General features: G+C 51.9%; 1 protein-coding gene across 1 annotated transcript in view; it reads left to right on the top strand.

Annotated features, from left to right (window-relative positions):
- Hcn4 (hyperpolarization activated cyclic nucleotide gated potassium channel 4) overlaps positions 1-21,610 on the top strand; it is a 40,164-nt gene extending 18,554 nt beyond the window's left edge. The window contains exons 2-8 of the mRNA XM_008836452.1: positions 3,264-3,687; positions 12,675-12,836; positions 14,913-15,131; positions 18,309-18,455; positions 18,558-18,798; positions 19,650-19,814; positions 19,936-21,610. Coding sequence (XP_008834674.1) covers positions 3,264-3,687; positions 12,675-12,836; positions 14,913-15,131; positions 18,309-18,455; positions 18,558-18,798; positions 19,650-19,814; positions 19,936-21,392 — 2,815 coding nt within the window. The 3' untranslated portion in view covers positions 21,393-21,610. The remainder of the gene's footprint in view (positions 1-3,263; positions 3,688-12,674; positions 12,837-14,912; positions 15,132-18,308; positions 18,456-18,557; positions 18,799-19,649; positions 19,815-19,935) is intronic.
- The last annotated feature ends 1,876 nt before the right edge of the window (positions 21,611-23,486 follow it).

Raw genomic sequence — 23,486 nt, 5'->3', positions numbered from 1 at the left:
CTGCTTTGTTACCCCTCAGATCCTCTCCACAGCCTCCTCTTCTCCCATGTCTGGGGCTGGCACCTGCCTTGGAAGCCCTCTCCCGACTGTGACCCAAAAATTCCAGGAAGATTCACTCCATGGAACTGCCTAAAACCCCAAGAGCAGTTTCACCAACCTCTCTGAATCTTGCTTCTCTTCCTTCTTAGCTGCGTAGTCTCAAGTAAATGCTTCTCCTTGAGCCTCAGTGTTGTCATCTGTAAATACAGATGGCAGCAGCTGTAGTACTGGCGTAAGGGTTAATAATTCATGGAAAGCGCAAAGCTAAGCGCTGGGTCCCTGTACAGTATTTGGGTGTCTCTAGGTAGCCGCCAATGAAGAAGCCTAGGCACAGAAAGAATCACTTGAGACACTTCTCTCACCAGGACTGGGGGTGTAGAGGGGCTGATTATGGGGGGAGCTCAGGATGCCAGTGTGGAGGCTGCTGCCAAGTTCCACTCTGGCAGGACCTGCAGAGCAGCGCAGGCAGGCGTGACGGATGCTGTCCATGGTGCTGAACAAAACGTTGGGCTCAGTTCAGAGATCTGTGCAACCATCTGGCAAAGAACATAGAGATGCAGTCCACAAGGCCAAGGGCATCTCTCAAATCCTTTCACCTGCCACAACAGCACTTTCCTGGCATCACCCTTCTTGCCACCAAGAGCTTACCTTTCAGATGCCCAGCTATGAGTGTGACTTCTTATCCTCCGATGGGATTGCGAGTTCCTCGGGGTCAGAGCATTTTGCTGATCTCAGTTCAACTTGTTCTTATGACAAGTTTGCTAGTGAGGTACATGATGTTCTCCCCCCGGCCCCCACTCACCCCTTGAAGATGAGAGAACTGAGGCAGGAAGACACCGTGATTAGAACAGAAACCGACCCAAGGTCGGTTGGCCCTAGACTCCTGCACTGTCAACAGGCTGATTGTCCCCTTACATGGTACTAGGATACTCCTGGACTGGGAAGAAAGTACCAGTATTCCAACCGCAGCCCAGATCAGCCACCACAACTATCTTAAGCATCTGGAAGCTTGAGATTGAAACAATTAGTCAGAATGTAAGGAAATGGGTGGTTTCTCCTCATGTAATTTGGTTTTATGAAGACCACTAAATGCAAACATTCTCCTGTTAATTACTGTCTTGAATTTGGTCTGTAATTGAGGGAACTAGAGCTCGGGGGGAGTATAGAAACCCGCTAGAGTGACAGGCCTGCCCGAGTCAGCATTCCCAGCCTTGCACCCAGTCTGTTAATTTTAGAAACTCCTCTAGCCTGGTTGTATTATTAGACTTATGTACAGAGGGCCACATGGCCCTGAGTGGCTCTCTTATACCACAGTACTTTTGCTTGTTTGTTTATTTTTCCCAGGAGATTAAATGAATAGGAACGATGGGGTGTGTGTGCAGGGGTGTTTGCACACTGTGTGTGTGAATAGAGGATACCTGAATATGGCTTCTAATGAGTGTATGCAGCTGTCTTTGAGTGATGAGTGTGCAGCTGGGCAGAGTATACCCAGCTAAAGAACAATCCATAGCAGCTGAAGCTGGACCCACAACTTACTGGCAGGTATGCTATGTTCTTTGCAGGAGTGTATGAAGACTCTGTGTCCTCAGACCTTAGCTGGGTTCTCCCCTAGGCATGGTGCTTGGAGGAGGAATGGTGGGTCATGGGACTGGGAAGGAGCTGAAGTTAACTTCTTAGTACTAATCTTAGAATGAGAAGCCCTCATGGGACTCCCTCATGAGGCCCTGATAGGCTTGACTTTCAAAGGAACTGCAAGAAGCTGCCCTTCACCCCTGGAAGCCACCCTCCCCGAGCTGTGTGATACGGGACAACTGCCTTGCTCACCTCTCGTAAAGCAGGCCCTGCCCTCTTCTTGACTCACAGCATCATTGAGTCTGAAAAAAAATATATATATTTTTTTTCTGTGAAGTAATTTCTTTTCAGACCTGAAATTTTTCGAGCAGAAGTGCTTCAGTTTGGAGGGACCCTCTGAAGACTCAGGGAAAGCTTGTCTCTCCCCTATTTCTTTCCTTCTGGAGTCCCTGAAGTAGAGAATTAAAGATAGCCAGAAGGTTATCCTGGGAGAAGATGTGCTTACTTCTGCTTGACTTAATGCTTTTGTCTGTCACATGCAACTGTCTAAATTAATAGTAGAGGGAAGGAGCTCTGTAGAGCAAGCTTTGGGTCTTGGGTCTGACCCTAGGATGTCTGGCACTTGGGCAGGGTCTGGGAATGATTGGCCGTACTTTCTAAGTGTGGGGTCTGTGCCTGTTTGTGCTGTCTCCACACTCTAGGGAGTCCCTGCTGGACCAGGTTGGTGATGACCCAGCACAGCCCTGACAGCTGACTTTGTAGTGCCTCACCTTGCTTGGCCTCTCAAAGCATTGCCCCAAGGATCCCTGCTGTCCCCCCAGGAGGACTTACAGGTGCTTTGAAGCCTTGAGAAAAATGATGCTAGCAGCCCCAGTGAGTCTCCTGCCATTAACACTGAGTGGTATCTCACTGGCTCCTGAAATCCTGCCCTCCCCCGTGGACTGCCTGCATTTGATGTTATACCTGCCCTTCTACAACCTATTAGTGTGCAAACTATTGGAGAAGAGATGGTCAGGCATTTTCTGACTAAGGAGAATGCCAGCGACAGTATGGGAAAGGCCAGAATTATAGGATTCTGCACAGTGTAGAAACTTCAAAATAAGGAGTCCAGGGCCTACTTGATGTCACACTGCTGTAGCATATCAGTGAGAGTCAAGGCTGGAACTGAAGCCTCTGCCTCCCAGGCACCTACCTGGTGTCTGAACCTCTCCTGCTCTCTGGTCACGCTCCATAGCATGCCTGTCTAACAGCCTGTCTCAGGCCACAGATAACCCTCAGAGAGATTGGGCAGCCTAGTCTGAACCTGGGAAGGAGGCTGTGAGCTTCTCCTGTCACCAAGGCAAGCCTCTTACTTGTCCCTGGGTGTTATTGTTTGGGCTGCATGTCAGCCTGACTCTGGTCGGGGAGTGAGATGGGTAGGGAGATGTGTCATCTGGGGAACTCACAGAAAGGCAGGTCAGAGGGTATGTCTGTGTCATTCCCTGTGTTTGCAACCTTCACATCTTGCCCTGGTACTTACAGGCTTATCTCCCTGCGTGCCTTGGAATCCACCAACCTCCCCCCAGTTTTGTTTCTGCTTTCCCTCAGCATTTCCTCTCGTAGTCTGTAATGTGCTCTCTCTCCCAGTGACTGACCCCTGTGTCTCTGGGCAGATTTTACTGGGACCTAACTATGCTGCTGCTGATGGTGGGAAACCTGATCATCATTCCCGTGGGCATCACCTTCTTCAAGGATGAGAACACCACACCTTGGATCGTCTTCAATGTAGTGTCAGACACATTCTTCCTCATCGACTTGGTCCTGAACTTCCGCACAGGGATTGTGGTGGAGGACAACACAGAGATCATCCTTGACCCACAGCGGATTAAGATGAAGTACCTGAAAAGCTGGTTCGTGGTGGATTTCATCTCCTCCATCCCTGTCGACTATATCTTTCTTATTGTGGAGACACGCATTGACTCCGAGGTCTACAAGACTGCCCGGGCCCTACGCATTGTCCGCTTCACCAAGATCCTCAGCCTCCTGCGCCTCTTGCGTCTTTCACGCCTCATTCGATATATTCATCAGTGGGAAGAGGTGAGTGGTCAGACAGAACCTCTTTGAGGGAAGAGGCAGTTCCCTACTGAGCTGTGGGGCTGTAGAAGTCACACCTGCTCCATTCCAAGAGGACAAATGTTACAAATTCCTTACCTCTTCGCATGTGTTGGTTTCTGCACAAAGTACTTTACAGATAGCATCTCATTCAAGTCCATAACAATCATAAAGAGTACCATAGATATACTTGTGGAGACTCATTGACATGTGGTGTGCGAATGGGACACAGATGCTAATGTTACAGATGCATCATGTTCAATACAGAATCTGGGCTCTTTTTTATATACAGATTTCGTTGGTAACTATCTTAGATTAGGGTCTTCTGGAACATTCTCTGAGATAGGAATTTGCATGAACATAATTTGGTGGGAGGAGGAAGCTTGGTAAGGGATGAGTAAAAGGGTCAGGGAAAGTGGGACACCAAGCCAGGTGAACGAGATATCAAGCCAAGTCCCATGCAGGGTGTCTTTGGCTCAGTCCCACCAGGAGATCTGGGGACAGTGTACACCACATTTTGAACTTATCCCTGTCAGGGAAGAGCTGGAATGTTTATTCTCCCTTGCCTGAGAGCCAGTGGTTCAGGGCAGTCCCAGTTCTTGTGCCCACAGCCCAAACTGCTTCCAGTTTGTACACAGGTGTTGTCTGTAAGGGACAAAAGCCTCCTGGGGGCCCCTGGAGTCCTATACACAAAACTATAAAGAGATCAAAAGGTCTGAGGGCACTGGCTACAGAAACCATATATTTTTTTAAAAAGATGTAAATAGATTGGGTAGGTGCACCCCATTCTGAAGGTCAATGCACTCTCAAAGTAGCAAGCTAGGGCCATGGTGGAAGACCTTGGGTCTAGGATTGCTACCTACTTCAATAGCAGTGGTAGACAGGTCAGTCTGGGAGCTAGTCATATTGCAGATCTGCCATGTGAGACACTCACTTTGGCATGTGGATTGGGCTATGCTGGGCAAGCTCATTGCTGAGACGCCTCCCTCTGAGGATCTCCTGGTCTCCAGGACCCCAGCTTGATTGGGTGGGAAGTCCTATGATCATGTTTGAAAGTCCCTGCCCTTATCCCTGGGCAGCCCAAGGAACACTGAGGCTGATGGTTGAGGTACCGGCATATCCAGGTCAGAGGCGTCATGAACACACGTGCTATGGAAGAAGTGCCTGCACCATCCCAGCAGAATTGTTTCTGGGCAGAAATTCTCTTGGCCTTGGGAAATTTCATTGTTTTTGCTGACAAACGAGACAGTGACTCACCCAAGGTCACAAAGCGGTCTACTGGCAGAAATGGGGACAGATCCAGTTAGTTCTCTTGGCTCCTTACAGTGTGGCTGTCCCTGCCTGAGGTGACAGAATACTTGATGATTCTGGAGCTAGAATGACACATTGGAGACCTGAGTTCAAATATCAACCACACACTGCCTGGCTCTGTGACCTTAGTACCACTTTGCATCTCTGAGCCTCATTCTCTTTACCTGTAAAATGGGTATAAGCAGTGCCTTGTTTGTAGAGGGTTTTTGTATGAAGCTTGGTGTGGAGAGCTATTTAATGAATGCCTTTCCTCACCAGTTTTCTTAGTAATAGCAAGGGAAATGGCATTTGTCAGGCAAAGAAACTGATAGTAAAAAGGACCAGCTGCCAAGGCCCTCTGTCTTCTAGTCCATGACTTGGGATCTATTAACACTCACTTGGTTAGTGGGATGTACACACGGTAGGTGCCTGGGCTCTGTTCAGTCCAGCAGGGCCTTGTGGAGTGTCTGTCTGTGCTCTGTCCTGGGTGAGGCACTGGGGACTCATCCAAAGGCAGGAATGCCAGAAGGGGAGCAGGTCATGGGGTGTCGTGTGTGATGAGGTGGGTTTGAAGGACTTGAGGGATATCAAGTTGTACAGAACTGTAGGTCTGAAGCCAGGACTAAGGAAGGACAGTACCTCTGGGTCTGGGGAGCTGATCCACCCTGAGTAGATGTGAAGGAAGGAAGGCTGTATATTTCCCAGGGTTCTCTAACTTGGCTTCTCTTGCTATTTCTAGTGGAAAAGCATGACCCATGGGTAGTCCCCTTAGACCCAGAGCAACCCCTAACCTTTCTATCATAGGCCCGCAGCTAGACTGTCAGTAACAACAGACACAGCAGCTCTTTCCTTTGGCATTGTTTTGGGCTACTCAGAACCCCAGGACTGACTTTTCTCCTTGCTTAGTGGAGATCAGTAGAGTTGCCAGTGGAGGGGTGAGCTGAGCCCTAGGACAGAGCAAAGCTCTTCCTTTACTGTCCCTGCACCCTAGGTGTGGGGAGCTCAGGCCCAAGGCCACTGTCCCCACTGCCCTTCTGGCATGGCTGCTCTCTGAGTTACCCAGACCTGGTGAGGTAGGCTCTATTCCTGACCCTTCCTTTGGGGAGTCAGAAGTCCCAGGAAACCTCAGGCTCTAAACTGGACATTGCTACCCCTGTGTTGTGGGCAGTAAGGGAGATCCCAGGCAACCAGATGGACACCCCCCACCCCCTCCACTTGTTCCCTTATCTCTTCTACCAGCTGGGGAGGAAATTGCTTTGAGCTGGTTTCTGCCCGCACACAGCCCAACCAAGGGCTCCCCTGGGATTGGATTGGGGTTTCCCAGCTGGCCTAAGGAACCCCGTATCCAGGTCTTGTGCAGCCCACTCTAGCCCCAGGGCTTCTCCTAGCCTCAGCTTGTGTGGCACTGGCAGCAGGAACATCCTTCAGGCCCCTAGATCTACACGAGAGTAACGGAGCTGGTAGAGTTGGGTGGTGGTTTTTATGATAAAAACCTGTCCTATCTCCTCTTCAAATCCCTACCTAATTTTGTTTTCTTTTCTGGGCCTCAGTTTCCCCAGCTATCAGGCGTACACTGGTGTTATCTGAAGCTGAGGCTCTCTGGTGCTCAGGCCCCAGTTGTCTTTTCTGGATGAGCATTATGTTAGCTGACCCTGAGGATCTGGTTGTGACTGACAGGTCCTGGAGGAGGAAGCCTAAGGCTGGAGCTACAGAATTTGCTTTCCACTGAAGGAGAAACTTGCCCAAGGCACTCTGATGAAGCTGTGGATTCTCAGGGTACCCGACCCCCCCATCTTCTGCTGGTTCTTCCAGCTAGTCCCAGTAATGCTGTCCTTGAGGAGATTTCTGTAGATTTGGTAGCAGGTTAGGCAGAATGGCTTAGGCCCAGCACAGGCTTCCTCTGTCCCTAGCGATCTAGGTCAGCAGCCTCCCTCCGAGACTCTCCCAGCCAGCCTCTGCCCTCCCTCTGAGGTGTGAGCTTGTCACAGGCACTCAGGCTATTGTTAGAAACCTTGGTGGCCCCCCTTTGGATGTTCCACTGCAGGCCCCAGCATGCTAGAGGCCCATGCCAGAAGCCTCTTCTCTCCCAGAAACCTGGAATGGCAGGATGAGTGCTGGGAACAGGAGACTGGGCCCAGGAGGCTGTGCAGCCTTTGATGGATCCCTCTTCCTGTGAGCCTTGAGCTCTCCATCTCTCTTACTCCAGTGGTTGACATCTGTGGGAAGCGATCCTGGGGGACTGGGGCTGACTCTACCTTCCTAGTAGCAGGAAGGGACCCCACATGACCCTCAATCCAGAACTCCAGGCTGTGCCCAGGACACCCATGCACTGGCCTCTCTCTTGGACCTTGGTTTGTCCTTACTATGGACACTTGTTCCTGAGACACAGGTGGAAGCTTGTTCATTTCCCCAGGGAGGAAATGAGTCCCTGAGTGAATCCCAAGAAGGGGCCTTGATGGACACTCCATGCCAGCCTCACTCCAGCGTTTGGGGACTCATCAACACCAAGAATACAGCTCTGTTAAGGAGCTGAGCAAGAGAGGGAAGAGAGGAACCAACATATGCAGAGTACCTACTGTGTGCCACATGTGGCCATTATTTTGCCTGGTTTCCAAGACAGTTTTGGGTTAGAGCTGTCAGTAACTGACAAGTTCCACAGATAAGGAAACTGAGTTCCCGAGGGGCGTGCTGGAACATGGATGTGTTGCTTTATCAGTGTGGTTGAGAAACTTCAGGAGTGGGTACAGGTTCCCAGGGTGCCAGGCAGGCAGAGAGCAAGCCGCTCAGGCCATCTGTATGGCAAGGCCTCCGGAGGTCTCAAAAGGAAAGTGCTCCCCCAGTCAGAACCAACATCATAAAAGGGAGTTTTAATGAAATATAAAGAGCTAGGTAAATATTTGCCCAGTGCAGCTGACTGGCGGGTGGTGTGTGGCCCCAGCCCGCAGCAGGGACACACAAGTACCCAACAGCTTCTTTCAGCAACATCCAGCCTTATTCTGGCAACCATGTCCTGGATGCTGTCAAGTGTTAGAGGTGTGGCGAGTGTCTTTGCAATTCAGAGTACACTCTGTGCCTGAGTGGATTCACCTGGACCAGTTCTCACCAGGCAGCTCAGTGGTGGCCTTGCTGGTACACCTGGCTCTATAGCCACATGCCCCTCCCCACCCCTGTTACCCCAGCATCCACACCCTTCTCCACTTAGCACCAGGTACTGCTACCCTGGGCTCTCTGTCCACCTGGAAGAAAAAGCATCATTATTCTTTTTTAAAATTAATTTATTTTTATTTTATGTGTATGAGTGTTTTGCCTGCACGTATGTAGGTGTACCACATGCATGCCGTGTCCAAGGATGCCAGAAGAGGGTGTCAGATCCCCAGGAACTGGAGTTACTGGTGGTTGTGAGCTGCCATGTGAGTGTTGGGAACTGAACCCAGGCAGCCAGTGCTCGTAACCACTGATCATCTCTCCAGCCCCAGTCATTATTCTTTCCACAGAGGCAAAGGCAGGCTGCCTCTGCCTTATTGACAGCCACATATGTGCTAGTTGGGACTTGCTTACTGCCAGCACCATCACTGTCATTGTCACCTTTACCTCTTCTTTAAGCTCTTCTCAGTTCCTGAGACTCTACCACATGTTCCATGCTGGATTGACCATTGAGATTGTGAGAAAGGCTTAGAAGAGTTACTTATGATGCAAAGTGCAAGGGAGTGGGGCCCGGATGTAGCTCTGGGGGTAAAACACTTGCTGTGCAGGTAGGGACCTGAGTTCAGAACTCACATAAAGTTGGGCACTGTTCAGGGCCTCTAATCCCAGTGTGTCTATAGTGAGATGGGAAGCAGAGACAGAGAGGCCCCAGAAGCTTGTGGGCCAGCTAGCCTGGCATGTGCAGCAAACAAGAGACCCTCTCTCAACAAGGTGGAGGGCAAGGATAGATAACCGAGGTTGCCTTCTGACCTCCACAGGTATGCTGTGGCACAGCCACACGCATGAACATACACACACACACACACACACACACACACACACACACACAAACATACATACATACATTTTAAAGAGACCCGCATGCAAAAAGAAAACATTGTGGGGCTGGAGAGATGGCTCAGCACTTAAGAGCTGGGGTCAGTTTCTAGCACCCACATGTATTTCATAATCATTTGTAACTCCGGTTCCAGGGATTCTGATGCCCTCTTCTGGCCTCTGCTGCTGGCACCAGGCACATATGTGGCACACTTACTTACATACATATAGGCAAAACATTCATACACATTAAAAAAAAAAAGACTGCATAAAACATGTCAACTTCGATGCATCTGTCTTTAAGGCCCAGAGTGATTCATAGAAACGTGCAGGAATTGTGGGCTGTGATGTCTGAGACACTTTGCAGCCATGGCCTGAGGCTTCCTTTGGCTTCCATATGGTGTCTGTTTATTAATTTAAGCACACATGCACATATTCAGGCAATCAACAGATGTTTCTTCTACGTATCTATACATTCCATGGAGGAATACAGAAGCGAGAAATGATGACTCCTGCCTCATGGAGCAGTAAGTCAGCTCGAATATCACTTTAGATAGTGAGAACACAACACAGGAGGTCAGTCAAGGCAAAGTCCTGGTGAGGGTGGGAAGGGAGGCCATTAGCTGCTTCATACAGGGGTAGGAGGCCTCTCCTTGGAAGTGTTAAGACAAGAGGATGAGGCACTGGACAGAGGAAGCAGATGGGTTAACAAGCATACTTCTAAATTCCTGTGGCCAGCTACAACTAGGGGGACCTTCAAGGACCTGAAGAAGGCCACAGTAGCCAGAGGTAGAGGGCCTTGGGCACAATGGAGGAGATAGGGTGGGGAAGTAGTTGGGGCCCACACTGCTGAAGTCATAGCAGACAGGTGGCATGGGCTCTGAGGACTAATGGTGAGACACTGGGCAGTTTCAACTCAGAGGTGACACAGTCTGTTTGTCTTGAAGAGCTTATTGGGTCCTGCTCAGTGGCAGTGCAGTAGATAACTGGAGGATGTCTCCACTGGAAGAGGAGGCTGGAGGACCTGGATGGGTGATGGATTGGGCATGGGGAGGGCTGAGAGAATGGGAGGAGTCCAGGCTGGCTACTGGGTTTTCATTGCTCACCTGCACAATTGGGGAAGAGGAGATTTTGAATGTGTCTGTATAGAGATAGACAGGGAGATAGCTGGACAGGCAAGCCAGTCTGTCAGTCTTGTGTCCTAGGCATAACAAACAAGAAACTGGGGCATTTTGGGGGTTGAAGGGAGAACAGAAGAAGGTTGTCCTCCCTCAGGTGAGGAGGGACATTGCTCATCTCCTTTGGGGTCTCTTGTGATTGGCAACACAGCTACACCCTAGGGAGCCCCTTAGCCAGGGGAGGGAGGGGACAGGAGCTGAGCTGGTGGCCAAGCCTCTGTGGGTGGCTGTGCTGTCCAGCCTCTAGCAGGATTCAGATAGGACAACCTGGAGCCTAGCTGGCCTCTAAGCTAAATCCCCTTTTAGACCATGCTTGGCCTCCTCTGTTTCCATGCATGTACTCCCACATCTCTTTCCTGTGTGTGACTGACTGTGAGCTTAGGCAAGCAGGGGCAAGATTTCCTGTCTGACCCCCACATGGAGGGGACTTTTCTTGGGCACTGACTGACACAGAGTGGCTTCTTGGGGACATAGAGGGGACAAACATATGAATCCCTCTGAGGGTACTGCCCTGAAATTCAGGAAGAAGGACCCTGCTGGGTCCCCACTCTAAAGGGATCTCCTCCTTGCAGAAAGGAGTCTGGGGAGGTTATTTGCAGTTTTTTTCTGGACCACACTGGGGGCCTGGCGCCTAGAATTCCTTGTTCAAACAGCTCAAAGCAAACTTCCAGGGTCTGTGAGGTCTGTTCCACAATAGTACTGTCCTGCTCTTATGTGATCCCTTTGACCTTCTCATAAATGGCTGTTTGTAGGGATGTCACAGGCAGAGCTTGGACAAAGTCAGAGAAGATGAGCAAGGTAGGCTGTGTTCTGATATACTTTTTTTCTGTATGTATGTGTGTGCATGTGTGTATGTATGTACGTGTGTGTGTGTGTGTGTGTGTGTGTGTGTGTGTGTGTGTTGTAGGCCAGAGGACAACCTTGGGTGTGATTCCTCAGGCATCATTCACCTTGACAGGATTTCTCATTGGCCTGGAGTTCACCAAGTAGGCTAGACTGGCTAGCCAGTGAGCCCCAGGGATCCTCCTGTCTCTGCCTTCTCAGTGTTGGCATTAAAAGGACGTGCAACTAAGGCCTGACTTTTTATATGGGCTCTGGGGAATCCAACTCAAGTCCTCATGCTTATATGGCAAGCACTTTACCTACTGAGCCATCTCTCTACCCCTGTTGTGGTTTTCTGACAGTTCTAGCTTCAACCCCAGCTCCCTAAGACATTGTAATGGTGTGTTCTGTCAAAATAGGACCAGAGAAACTATTTTCTTTAACAGTTTGTCAGCCTGATTCAAATATGCAAACCTGTGCTTTGTGGAATCCTCTTCACTCCCTTGTGTTACATTAGGACCAGGCCTGCCTCTGTGGTCCCCGGCTTACTGGGGTCCCCAGGAGACTGTCATCCTGCTTGGCGTGACCACTGTTTCTGCTGTCAGGTCCTTAGGGCCACCAGACTGAGAGTTGAAATCCCTAGAGTCTATCTCTATAGGCTTCATCTTTGCCTTCTGAAATGGGCTTAGTTTTAAGTAGAATCATAATTTGGACCCAAATACCCAGTTCAGGAGCAGTGTCTTTCCCTGGGGATAGTATTGGAGGGGTTAGAACGAGGGGTGGATGGCTGGAGATGTCCCCAAAGTCTCCTGGGCCTGAATGAAGCAAGGCCAGACCTGCAGAGCTCCCTCTAGATTCCCAAACTCCATTCCCCCAACATACACTGGTGCATGGTAGCTTGGGAAAAAGGGATGCTGGGATGCCCATCCTGACCAGATTCTGCTACCCCACAGCCTGGCACACAGAGCCACACAGTGGAGCTGGGCTGAGGTGGTGGTGCTGTTATAATTGACTCAAATGTAAGAGCACCACTACTAATACATACGAACTAATCATGAAGATTAATTATTAACAACATCATCTCATAACAGCTTGTAATTTATTGACTACATCTATACTTGCTACTAAGTAATTTATATGCATAATTTAATCATTTTGACAACCACTCAGTTATGAATTTTTCTCACCATTTTCTATGTGAGGAAACATGATCAGAGAGATTTGGGGACGTCCTCAATGTTTCACAGTTAGGAACCAGGTCTGGAATCAAGGTCTAGCTGAACATGCAGCCTATGGGCCCATGCTGCTCCCTCGCCATTCTCAGAGCTGGGCCCTAACATGGCACCCCAGGCTGGCTGGCTTCTCCCTGGTATCACGTACCCTCAGCAAGCTGATGAGGTGCCTTCTCTGCCCCCTTCTTGTCCTGGATGGCTGCACCTCCCATGGGACCCTCCAGCCTGCCTTTTTCCAGGCTTGGCCTGGCTCCCTCGCTCCTCAGTCTTTACACAGACTCCCAGTCTTTACACAGGCTCCCTCTTTCCCCAGCCTTTACACAGACTCTAACTCGAGGCACAGGGCAGTGCATGCAGCTGCCTCTGGATCTGACTGGTTGGCACCACTCCTGGGTGCTCACTTGTCTGGACCAATGTCTCACCTTTACAGATCTTCCACATGACTTACGATCTGGCCAGTGCCGTGGTACGCATTGTGAACCTCATCGGCATGATGCTTCTGCTCTGCCACTGGGATGGCTGTCTACAGTTCCTAGTGCCCATGCTGCAGGACTTCCCCCATGACTGCTGGGTGTCCATCAATGACATGGTGGTAAGTGCGCACCACTGCCCTCCCTTTGGGCTGCGAGTCTCCTCTCTAGAGTCAGGGATGGATAGAGAGGCTGTGCAACTTCTGAGTCTCAGCATGTGGGACCTTGAGGTGCTGACCCAATAACCAAAGGGGACATGGCTCTATCCATTTCAGCCTGAGTTTTCACCCCAGTGGAGGAACCTATCCACAGAGTTCTTGGCTGCTATGTGTCCTGTTCCCACCTCCTTCTAACTCCCCCAACTGCAGTGGTACACTTAGACAGTTGGCCTGGCTTCACCCAAGGAGACTAAGACCTGTGTGACCCTGGGTTGTGGTAGTGTGACAAAGCTGGGCTGATGGCTCTTGTCCTCCTAACCTTGACTCCTAAAAGCGAAATTGAGAAAACTAAAGGCTGTGAGGGTACTGTTTGCAGCACAGGAAGACTGCAAGCTTGCACACAACTACTTTCTGTTCCAGGGGCAGAGCTCTGTAGCCCAGCTCCCTAAATAACACACACACACACACACACACACACACACACACACACACACACACACACACACATAGTCACCTATACAGTACCTAGCATGGAGGGTGGACAGGCTAGAGTGACCCCTTCCAATCTGTAGGTAGATGAGAGAAATGGACTGGAAGGCTCAGAAAGCCACAGCTTTCTGAGAACTCCACAGCTACAGATAGGAAGGGCTCCCCAGAAAGGGCACCCTGGAGATATTTCTCTGGCTCTGGTGAACCCCTGCCTCCCCTCAAGTCAGTGTTGTGTGGTTTGAAGGCAAATCCCTAGGGACTCAGGGGATGAAAAACTGGTTTGAAAGAGGTGAAAGAGACCCTGCGGCATCTTTCTGCATCAAACAGGCCTTTACAAAACAGCCTTTTGATGAGCTAAGTGTAAATGAATCAGCCATATGGATTGAATTTCCCCTTTCCCCAGAGGCTCAGCAGTGAGCCCCGGAAGCCCTGGCTGGAGACAGCTGTGGGCTGTCCCTGAGCCCCAAGGCCTGTCCGGCCTGTCCCACCCCTGGGGAGCAGTCCTACCCACCCTGCCCTAGTCTGAACTGAGCCACCTATACTTGCTAAGATGGTGACCTTGAACTTGGCCCTGACCTGCTTTGACTTTCTCCAGGTGACCAGGACAGCCTGGTTCTACAAATATTCTGAGGGGCCTCCCACGGGCTCTGTAGACCAGGTACTGTGTAGATTTCTGTGTTGCTAATATCTCTGCCCCAGGAGCAAAGACACTAGGGAAAGGGCCTGGGATGGGCTTCATCTGGTGGCTCCTCTTATGGAGGCATTTCTTCCTTAGGTGTGAAGGTGACAGGCTTGCACATGCACTAGATTTCAAAAGATGGCCTTTCCGAGCCCAGTGTTCGCACACTGAGCCTTCCTTGAGACACTGACTGGCTTAGAGACAAAAATAGCCAAGAACCTCTCTCCCTGCCTGCCTGCCTCCTCCCGGCCCACGCACTATGTGCTTGGGAGAGTCCACCTTTGGGGGCAGTGGGAGGAGAATTTGTGGCCGCAGTCCTAGGCAGATGAGGGCAGGGTTCTGTGAGAAACAGGAAACCTGGCAGCTTTTAACTCCTGCTCACCCAAAAGAAGGACAGTGATCTCGGCTCCTATGGAGCCATCCCACCAGGGGAAACATATCTGGCTTTATAATTGAGGTCAGTGGGGAAATGGGCTTCATTTGGCAGCTGTTTAGGGGTAGAGGATGAATCTGTTTCAGTAAGGGAATAAACGGATGGCTCAGCCTAAGGTCTTATGCTACCCAGCCAGGAGGCTTCAGAGAATTCCTACCTCCTGGGGAATGAAGTCAGACCAGTGCGAACTCTCCTGTCCATTTGATATACCTTCCTGTATAATCTCTGCCTCCCCAACCCTCCACTGAAATAGGAAGGCCCAGTTCAGGTTCACTGCCACCAGGTACAGCCTCCCTACCCCTCACCAAGACCTTCAGCCAACAGCAACACTGGGGAGTCCTGCACAGGAGATTAGCAAGGAATCTAGGTACTGGCAAGAAGGATCTTCCCTGCCACTGACCCAAACTTGCTCTTCCCTCCCACATCTGTTTGTCCACAGAATAACTCCTGGGGGAAGCAGTATTCCTATGCCCTCTTCAAGGCCATGAGCCACATGCTTTGTATTGGGTATGGGCGGCAGGCACCTGTGGGCATGTCCGACGTTTGGCTCACCATGCTCAGCATGATTGTGGGTGCCACCTGCTATGCCATGTTCATCGGCCACGCCACTGCCCTCATCCAGTCCCTGGACTCCTCCCGGCGCCAGTACCAGGAGAAGGTAGGTTGGACCACCATGTCCATCCAGGGCTCTGTCAGGAGGACCTGCCCACTGGACCGGTGCAAGAGGGAGCACACATGCCCAGCTGGTGGGTTTGGGCAGCCCAAGTGTCTGGGCTCCTAAGTGTCAGTCCTATGATAGAGATTCTTCCTAGCTGTGAACCTCAAGCCCCTGCCTTAAATCTTCAGGTCTGCACCCAGCCTTCCTTTCTGCTGTTGCAGGGCTGTCTGTCTGCTCAGTGGAATGAGTGCCCTTGGTGTCATTAAACCCAGTGGTCAGTAGGAACACTGTCAAGTGTTCCTACTCCTTGGCGTCGCACTTACTTTCCGTGACTGCATTCTCTTCCTTCACGCCTCCAGCCAGTCCTCTCTACTGTCACTGGCCAGCTTCTTTTCTCAGTCATTACACAGTGGTAGGGCCCTGAGTGCTCAGCTTCTGTCGAGGCTTCCTAGGTGTTAGGTTCTTCCATTTTCCTGCACATGTTCCAAGGTCATCTACGTGTATCTTGGCCCAGCTGCACCATCAGCCTGCCCATTTGGTGGTGCCCCCTGGACTCGCCACTCTTATCCAAATGTCCAAAGTCAGGACATTCCCTCCTGCTCCTCCCTGCCACCCCTCCATTCTGCTTCATCTTGCTAGTGGACCCCAGGAGTTCAGACCCCAGTCAGGAACCAGCAGCCAAATTTGCCAGATCTCTCTGACGGCCACCTCAAAATCTTTCCCTCCAGTTAGCCTCTCTCCACCCTCTTTGTCACTTTAGTCTTTACCCTGGGTCGACAGTCATTTTTTGATTGTGGTGACTGAGAGCTGTGGCCTGGATTTAGGCAGCCTGGGGCCCCCTTAGCCTTTCCTCCGACAGCACTGAGTGTGATCATGTCACTGTTGCGCCCTGTCTCATCTGCAGGATGGGGCAGTATAAGGAGTTCTAGCCTTGGGTCTATGCAGAGTAATGTGAGAAAGCACTGTATTCCCACACACTTAGCTATTCAATATTCATTAGCTGAGCTGTCACTTCTCTGCACACTCCTATAACCCCAGCACTCAGGAGGTTGAGGCAAAAAGATCACAAATTCCAGGCCAGGCTAGGGATGTAGCTCAGTTGGTATAATGCTTGCCTAACATGAATAAAGTCCTGGGTTTGATCCCTATCACTGCATAAACTGGGCATGGTGGTATATGCCTGTAATCCCAGCACTTGGGAGGTGGAAGCAAGAGGATCAGAAATTGAAGACCATCTTTAGCTACACAGTGAGTTTGAGGCCAGCCTACATGAAATACCTCCACTTCATATTGAAACTCTGTACCAGCCCCTCATCTATACACATACGTTCAGACATACATTTGGCATATCTATAAGATCATATCACTCCTTTCTGTAAATCTCTCCAGAGATTTCCCATCATTTCTTAGATGTAGATAAGCTCCTAGACGTGTTTTCTTACCCTGCACTTAAGGGACATGATCCAGCCCTTTCTTTTCTTGTATCCTGTCTATCACATGAGACCCTGGCTCCCCTTACTTCTCTTTTACCACACTTTGTAACCAGTTAATCACAGGTAGCTATGTATTGATGGTCTGTGTCCCCTGTCCAGGCTATAGCTCCACAAAGACAGGATCCATCTCTGTTGTTTCTAGTGTTCAGCACAGTAGGGCTCAGGATTCATTGAGTCACTAGCTGACTGCTTGCTCCAGCTGCTATCCCCTGGAAGGGGGACTGGCAGATGACAGTCATTGAGGTATGGAAGCCCAGGTTTTGTGATACCAAGAGAAATACTCAAGGGAACCTGCAGGGCCAGGAGAGGATAGGCGAGCTTGCTTTTAGGAGGCAGAGGAAGGAGAAGGTTGGAGAGAACACTAGGCCAGTGGTCATGGGGTACATGCACAATGGTGTGGAGGAAGGTGGTAGAGAGCAAAGGATTCTGGGTTAGGAGTTAGCAGGTGAGAGAGCAGATAGGGTAGGAGTCAGGCCATAAAGGACAGGGTTTAACCCAGGTGCAGATGAGGATCAGTCTGAGGCCAGCATTAGGGCCCAGCCTGTGAGCAGGGTCTGCCGTGTGGAACAGGGATTACATTTAGAACAGGCATCAGGGTTTGTGTATGATCTGCTTGAGACTTCTAGACTTTTCCTTATTTTATCCTTGGGTTACTAGCTCTTTGAGTCTTCGTCATTTACCTATGAATCCCTCTTAAATTTCTTACCTTCCTGGTCCCCACCACCATCTCTCCCCCGGACTTCAACAGCCTTTTTATTCTTGCCTGGTGTTCCCGATCTGTTTGTTGAGGGGGACTTTCTAACGCATAGCTCCAAATGTTTCTGTGTCTGGCTAGCCAGCCAGGAGGCTTTGCGCATCTTAGAGCATACCTAGGGTAGGTTGGCTTCAAGGTCTTGAGGCTGACTTTGGCTACCTGTTGTCATCTGTGTGGATCATTAGTTTGAGAGCAGGCTCTTCCATCTCTGACCATCTGTGGGGTTTCCAGACTTCCCTGACTACCTGGGTGGGCTAAAAATCTGTGTGACTACTGACTTAGTACCTCTTGCTCTTGAAAACTCCACACTCCACTCCAAGTCTAGGGTCAGTTGGAGCAACGTCCACCTTTCACTGCAGGATGGGCAGGATAATTTTCTATTTACTTTGAGCCCTGAGGACTTGGGTTCTTAAGGCCCTTGCACCTAGTCCTAATCTTCCCTGTGCTTCCTCTGAACTAGAGTTGCTCAGGGACTTAGGTGCGGCCACATTTGCAGAGGGATAGGTGTACTCACTTCCACTTCTAGTCCTGACCACTGCAGCCTCGTCCTGTTCACTGGGGCCCATTTATCACTCCTGGTAGGAGCCAGCTACTCTTCTCCCAGAGTCAGTGACCTCAGAATAATGTGGAAATGCCAGATAAGCAGCGGAAACTTGATCATCCTCCTGGTCATTTGCATCCTGTAGCTGGGCTGCGGACAGTCCTTGTTGTCTTTGTCCATCTTGATAGTATCAAGCACAGTGAGGAGCAAACACTCCCCTCCCCTCACTTCCATCCACTTCCAGAAGCTGGGAATCAGGGTCATTATTTCGGGCACAATGTGATCACATCATTATATTGAGCCAAAGTTGGCCCTAGGGTTGGAGTCTGGCTCTGGTCACTAACCCGGGGTGCCTAGAGGTGACCGTTGTCTCTCTCTCTCAACCTCAGTATAAGCAGGTGGAACAGTATATGTCCTTCCATAAGCTCCCACCGGACACCCGGCAGCGCATTCATGACTACTATGAGCACCGCTACCAGGGCAAGATGTTTGATGAGGAGAGCATCCTGGGCGAGCTGAGCGAGCCGCTTAGGGAGGTGAGCTACAGGCAGCCTGGGCAGGGAGTGGTGCCAGTGGTTCTGGCAGACAGTTTCCTGACCTTCCTTTTTGTGTCCCAACCTGTGCCATCCATGGAGCAGGAGATTATCAACTTTAACTGTCGAAAGCTTGTGGCCTCCATGCCACTGTTTGCCAATGCGGACCCCAACTTTGTGACGTCCATGCTGACCAAACTGCGTTTTGAGGTCTTCCAACCTGGGGATTACATCATCCGCGAAGGCACCATTGGCAAAAAAATGTACTTCATCCAGCATGGTGTGGTCAGTGTGCTCACTAAGGGCAACAAGGAGACCAAGCTGGCTGATGGCTCCTATTTTGGAGGTGAGATGGGCAGGGGGTTCCAGAAGAGCAGGGGACAATGACCAGGGACTAGGCCAAAGAGACACCCTGAAGGTCAGAGGCATTGAAAGGGCTCTTCACGGCTACACCTTGGAAGTGGGTGTCTGTGAGTCCAATATAGGGGTGTCAGTCTGGGGTCTGCTATAGAACAAGGTACCATGAGACTGGTGACTTATAAACCATAGAAACTGATTTCTCACAGTTTAGCTCTGAAGGCTGGGAGTCACAGACCAGGTGTCTTGTCAGCATGACCGGTTCCACTGAGGGTTCTCTCCTTAGTGGGAGACTGCTGCCTTCTTTCTGAGTCTCACATGATCCAGAGAGTGTATATGCGCGTGCAGTCTCTCTGGCCTCTTGTATTGCGTTTGTGTGTGTGTGTGCACATCATGGTACACATGTGGAGACCGGAGGACAACGTATGGGAATCAGTTCTTTCCTTTCCCCTTGTAGGTCCTGGGGATGGGATTCAGGACATCAGACTTGACCCCAAGCACCATCAGCCCTGAGCCACCTGACTTGGCCCTTCTCTTGCCTCTTCTATAAGGGCATTAATCACCTCTCACCTCTAAATACCAGGTCACCTTGGATGAGGGTTTCAGCACAGAAACTTGGAGTGGACACAGGCATTCCCTCCATTGTGTGTGGGGGGATGGGCCCCAGAGATGGGAAACAGTGTGACAACCATTTGGTGAGGGTAGAGGTAGCACCCGATATGGCTGAAGTCTGCAAGCTAGGAGGCTTCCATACCAAGCAGTACCAAGGTCAGGGTCAGGCAGCCTTGGGGTGGTCTGGACAGACTGCCTGCCCTACCCTGAATCCTGATGTCCCCACAGAGATCTGCCTGTTGACTCGAGGCCGCCGCACAGCCAGTGTGAGGGCTGACACCTACTGCCGCCTCTACTCGCTGAGCGTGGACAACTTTAACGAGGTGCTGGAGGAGTATCCCATGATGCGCCGGGCCTTCGAGACTGTTGCGCTGGACCGCCTGGACCGCATAGGTGAGGGGCGGGGCGCGAAGGAGGGAGGGCGGGCGCGAAGGTGCTAGGGCCAGGCGCGAAACAGGCATGCGCAGACTTTCGGCGCCCTGGCCTGAGTGCAGGCTCTTGTTCTATGGCCCAGGCAAGAAGAACTCCATCCTCCTCCACAAGGTGCAGCACGACCTCAACTCCGGCGTCTTCAACTACCAGGAGAACGAGATCATCCAGCAGATCGTGCAGCACGACCGTGAGATGGCCCACTGCGCGCACCGCGTCCAGGCCGCCGCCTCGGCCACCCCGACCCCCACGCCGGTCATCTGGACCCCGCTGATCCAGGCACCGCTGCAGGCCGCTGCCGCCACCACGTCCGTGGCCATCGCCCTCACACACCACCCTCGCCTGCCCGCTGCCATCTTCAGGCCGCCCCCGGGACCTGGGCTGGGCAACTTCGGGGCGGGGCAGACGCCGAGGCACCCGCGGAGGCTGCAGTCCCTGATCCCCTCCGCGCTGGGCTCAGCCTCGCCCGCCAGCAGCCCGTCGCAAATGGACACGCCGTCTTCGTCCTCCTTCCACATCCAACAGCTGGCTGGGTTCTCCGCGCCTGCGGGACTCAGCCCCCTCCTGCCGTCCTCCGGTTCCTCCCCTCCACCAGGGGCCTGCGGCTCCCCGCCGGCCCCCACGCCCCCCACCGCCTCAGCTGCCGCCACCACCGCTGGGTTCGGCCACTTCCACAAAGCGCTGGGCGGCTCCCTGTCGTCGTCCGACTCCCCTCTGCTCACCCCGCTGCAGCCAGGCACCCGCTCCCCACAGGCTGCCCAGCCGCCCCCCCCTCTGCCAGGGGCCCGAGGAGGCCTGGGACTCCTGGAGCACTTCCTGCCGCCCCCACCTTCCTCCAGGTCACCATCGTCCAGCCCTGGGCAGCTGGGCCAGCCTCCTGGAGAGTTGTCCCCGGGTCTGGCCGCTGGTCCACCAAGTACACCAGAGACACCCCCGCGACCTGAGCGGCCGACCTTCGTGGCAGGGGCGTCTGGGGGGGCCTCTCCTGTAGCCGTTACCCCCCGAGGAGGCCTCAGCCCCCCAGGCCACAGCCCAGGGCCCCCAAGAACTTTCCCAAGTGCCCCACCCCGGGCTTCTGGCTCCCACGGTTCCTTGCTCCTGCCACCTGCATCCAGCCCTCCGGCTCCGCAGGTCCCGCAGCGCCGGGGCACACCACCCCTCACTCCCGGCCGGCTCACGCAGGACCTGAAGCTTATTTCGGCCTCCCAGCCGGCCCTCCCCCAGGACGGGGCACAGACTCTCCGCAGAGCCTCCCCTCACTCCTCGGGGGAGTCGGTGGCCGCCTTCCCTCTCTTCCCCAGAGCTGGGGGCGGCAGCGGGAGCAGTGGGGGCCTTGGGCCCCCCGGGAGGCCACATGGTGCCAGCCCCGGCCAGCATGTCACTTTGCCTCGGAAGACATCCTCAGGTTCTTTGCCACCCCCGCTCTCTTTGTTTGGCGCAAGAGCCGCCTCTTCTGGAGGGCCCCCACTGACTGCTGCACCCCAGAGGGAACCTGGGGCCAGATCTGAGCCAGTGCGCTCAAAACTGCCTTCTAATCTATGAGCTGGGCTCTCCCTCCCTCTTTTTCTCTCTTCTTTCTTCTTTCAGGTTTAACTGTGATTAGGAGATATACCAATAACAATACTTATCATTAAAAAAAAAAAAAAGCCACACACACCCCAGAAAAAAAACAAAAAACAAAAAAACAAAAAGCAGAAAATAACCAGGTATTCTTAGAGCTATAGATTTTTGGTCACTTGCTTTTATAGACTATTTTAATATTCAGCACTAGAGGGATTGAGGGAGGGAGGGAGGGAGGGAGGGAGGGCGGGAAGGGGCAGGCAAGGCCCCAAAGCAAAAGCCAGAGGAAGGAAGGGCAGAGTCTCTGGGGGGCAGGGCAGGGGTGGGGTAACCCCTGTGTGGGGTTCTTATTATTGTATACTGTCAGTCCCTTGGCTGGGAACTTGCAGCCCTCTCTGCCTGGGGCTGCCTTGTTCTCCTGGAAGGAGCTGCTCACCAATGTATTCCCTTGGGAGCCTCTGGAGCCTGAATCCTTGGGACAAATTGGCCCCTAAGGGCCTTGCATTTTTTTTCTACTGTAAACGTAGCAAGATATGTATATGAATATGTATATGTATGTAAGATGTGTATATGTATATCCATGTAGCGCTCTGTAGAGCTGTGTAGATAGCAGATCCCATGTGCACACATGTGTGTGCAGTCTAGTTTAACTCCATGTTGCAAGGACACCCAGGTCTCCTTACATCCAGCAATCCGCTGTGGCCCGCAGGCTGGGCACTGCAGGCTCTGGGGGAGGTTCTCTCCTCAGTCCTCAGGGAAGGGGACCCCCAGAACCTTGCAGCAGAGCCTTTCTCTGTCGCTGGGCTCCAATCCAGTCCTAACCCAACCTCTAATCCCACGGAAGGGGAAGGACTTCAGGCCGAGCCTCTCACTTCCCAGGGCCTCAAGCACACCTGTTACCTTTGTGGCCCTTGGTTTTCCTAGCTGGACTATGGGAGGCCAGAGGAGCTTCCATTTATTGAGTCTGTTCTGTGCCAAGCACTGGTTACACACATTCACAGACTGTGAGGTAGATACTGATGCTTCCCATTTTGCAGGTGAGGAAACTGAGTTCTGGGTGGCTTTTCCAGAATCACAGTAAGCAAGGGGTGGCAAAGCTGGGGCCGATCTGAACTGCAGATCTACACCTGCCTAAGGCCAACACCTGGGCTTCTCTCCTCAGAAAATGGGGTTTCAAGGAGCCCTTGTTTGTTGGTCCTCAGGCAAAGTGCAGAGGGAAGAGATGGGAGCTTGGTGGCAATCAGGCTTCAGTCAGTTCAAATCCCAGCCCTGACACTTAGCTGTGTGGCCTTGGGCAAGTTATCTGACTTCTTTGTTCCCTCATTTGTAAAATGAGAATAATTATGGAATTGCCTCACAAGACCAGTGAGGATCAGATAAGAAAAAGACAGAAAATGCCCAGCCCAGTGCCTGGCACACAGCATAGTAGGTGCTCAATAAATCACATTTCTTCTGCCCCCCTCCTCATATACCCAGCCCATTGCCCCAGTGAACTATGGCAAGAACCCAGGGAACTTTGGCTGAGGGCTCCAAGACTTAAAATCTCAGGACTCAGGAGGTGGCTGGGCCTCCTTCAGGGCCTGAGGAAGGAGTGTGGCCAATGGTAGGCTTGAACCATGCCTTGAGATAATGGGAAGAGTTGGAGAGAGCAAGGAAAGGAAGGAAGAGGGATGGAGTGTGTGGTGGTAGGTTACTGTGGTGATGTGGAGCCTCGCTATGGTTACTGTGGTGATGTAGAGCCTCGCTATGGTTACTGTGGTGATGTGGAACCTCGCTATGGTTACTGTGGTGATGTGGAACCTCGCTATGGTTACTGTGGTGATGTGGAACCTCGCTATGGTTACTGTGGTGATGTGGAGCCTCACTATGGTGGTAGTTGTATAGGCTGGGGACCAGAGGACTTTGGACAGGCTAAGTTGATGGGTGAGTTTGACTCTGAAGGCAACAGCCAGAAGCAGGCCACAGACTCAAAAGCAGCTGCATTGCCTCCTGAGGCTCTGCAGAGCCCCACTGCTTAAAGGGCTGGGCAGGTAGACCTTTATCGCCTATATAGTGAGGTGGGCTAGTTTAATCATG

This window comes from Nannospalax galili, unplaced genomic scaffold (genome assembly GCF_000622305.1).
Source record: "Nannospalax galili isolate Female #2095 unplaced genomic scaffold, S.galili_v1.0 scaffold54, whole genome shotgun sequence".
In the NCBI taxonomy this organism is placed as follows: Eukaryota; Metazoa; Chordata; class Mammalia; order Rodentia; family Spalacidae; genus Nannospalax; species Nannospalax galili.
Note: the sequence above shows the minus strand (reverse complement) of the source record. Positions and strands in the feature narration are given on the sequence as shown.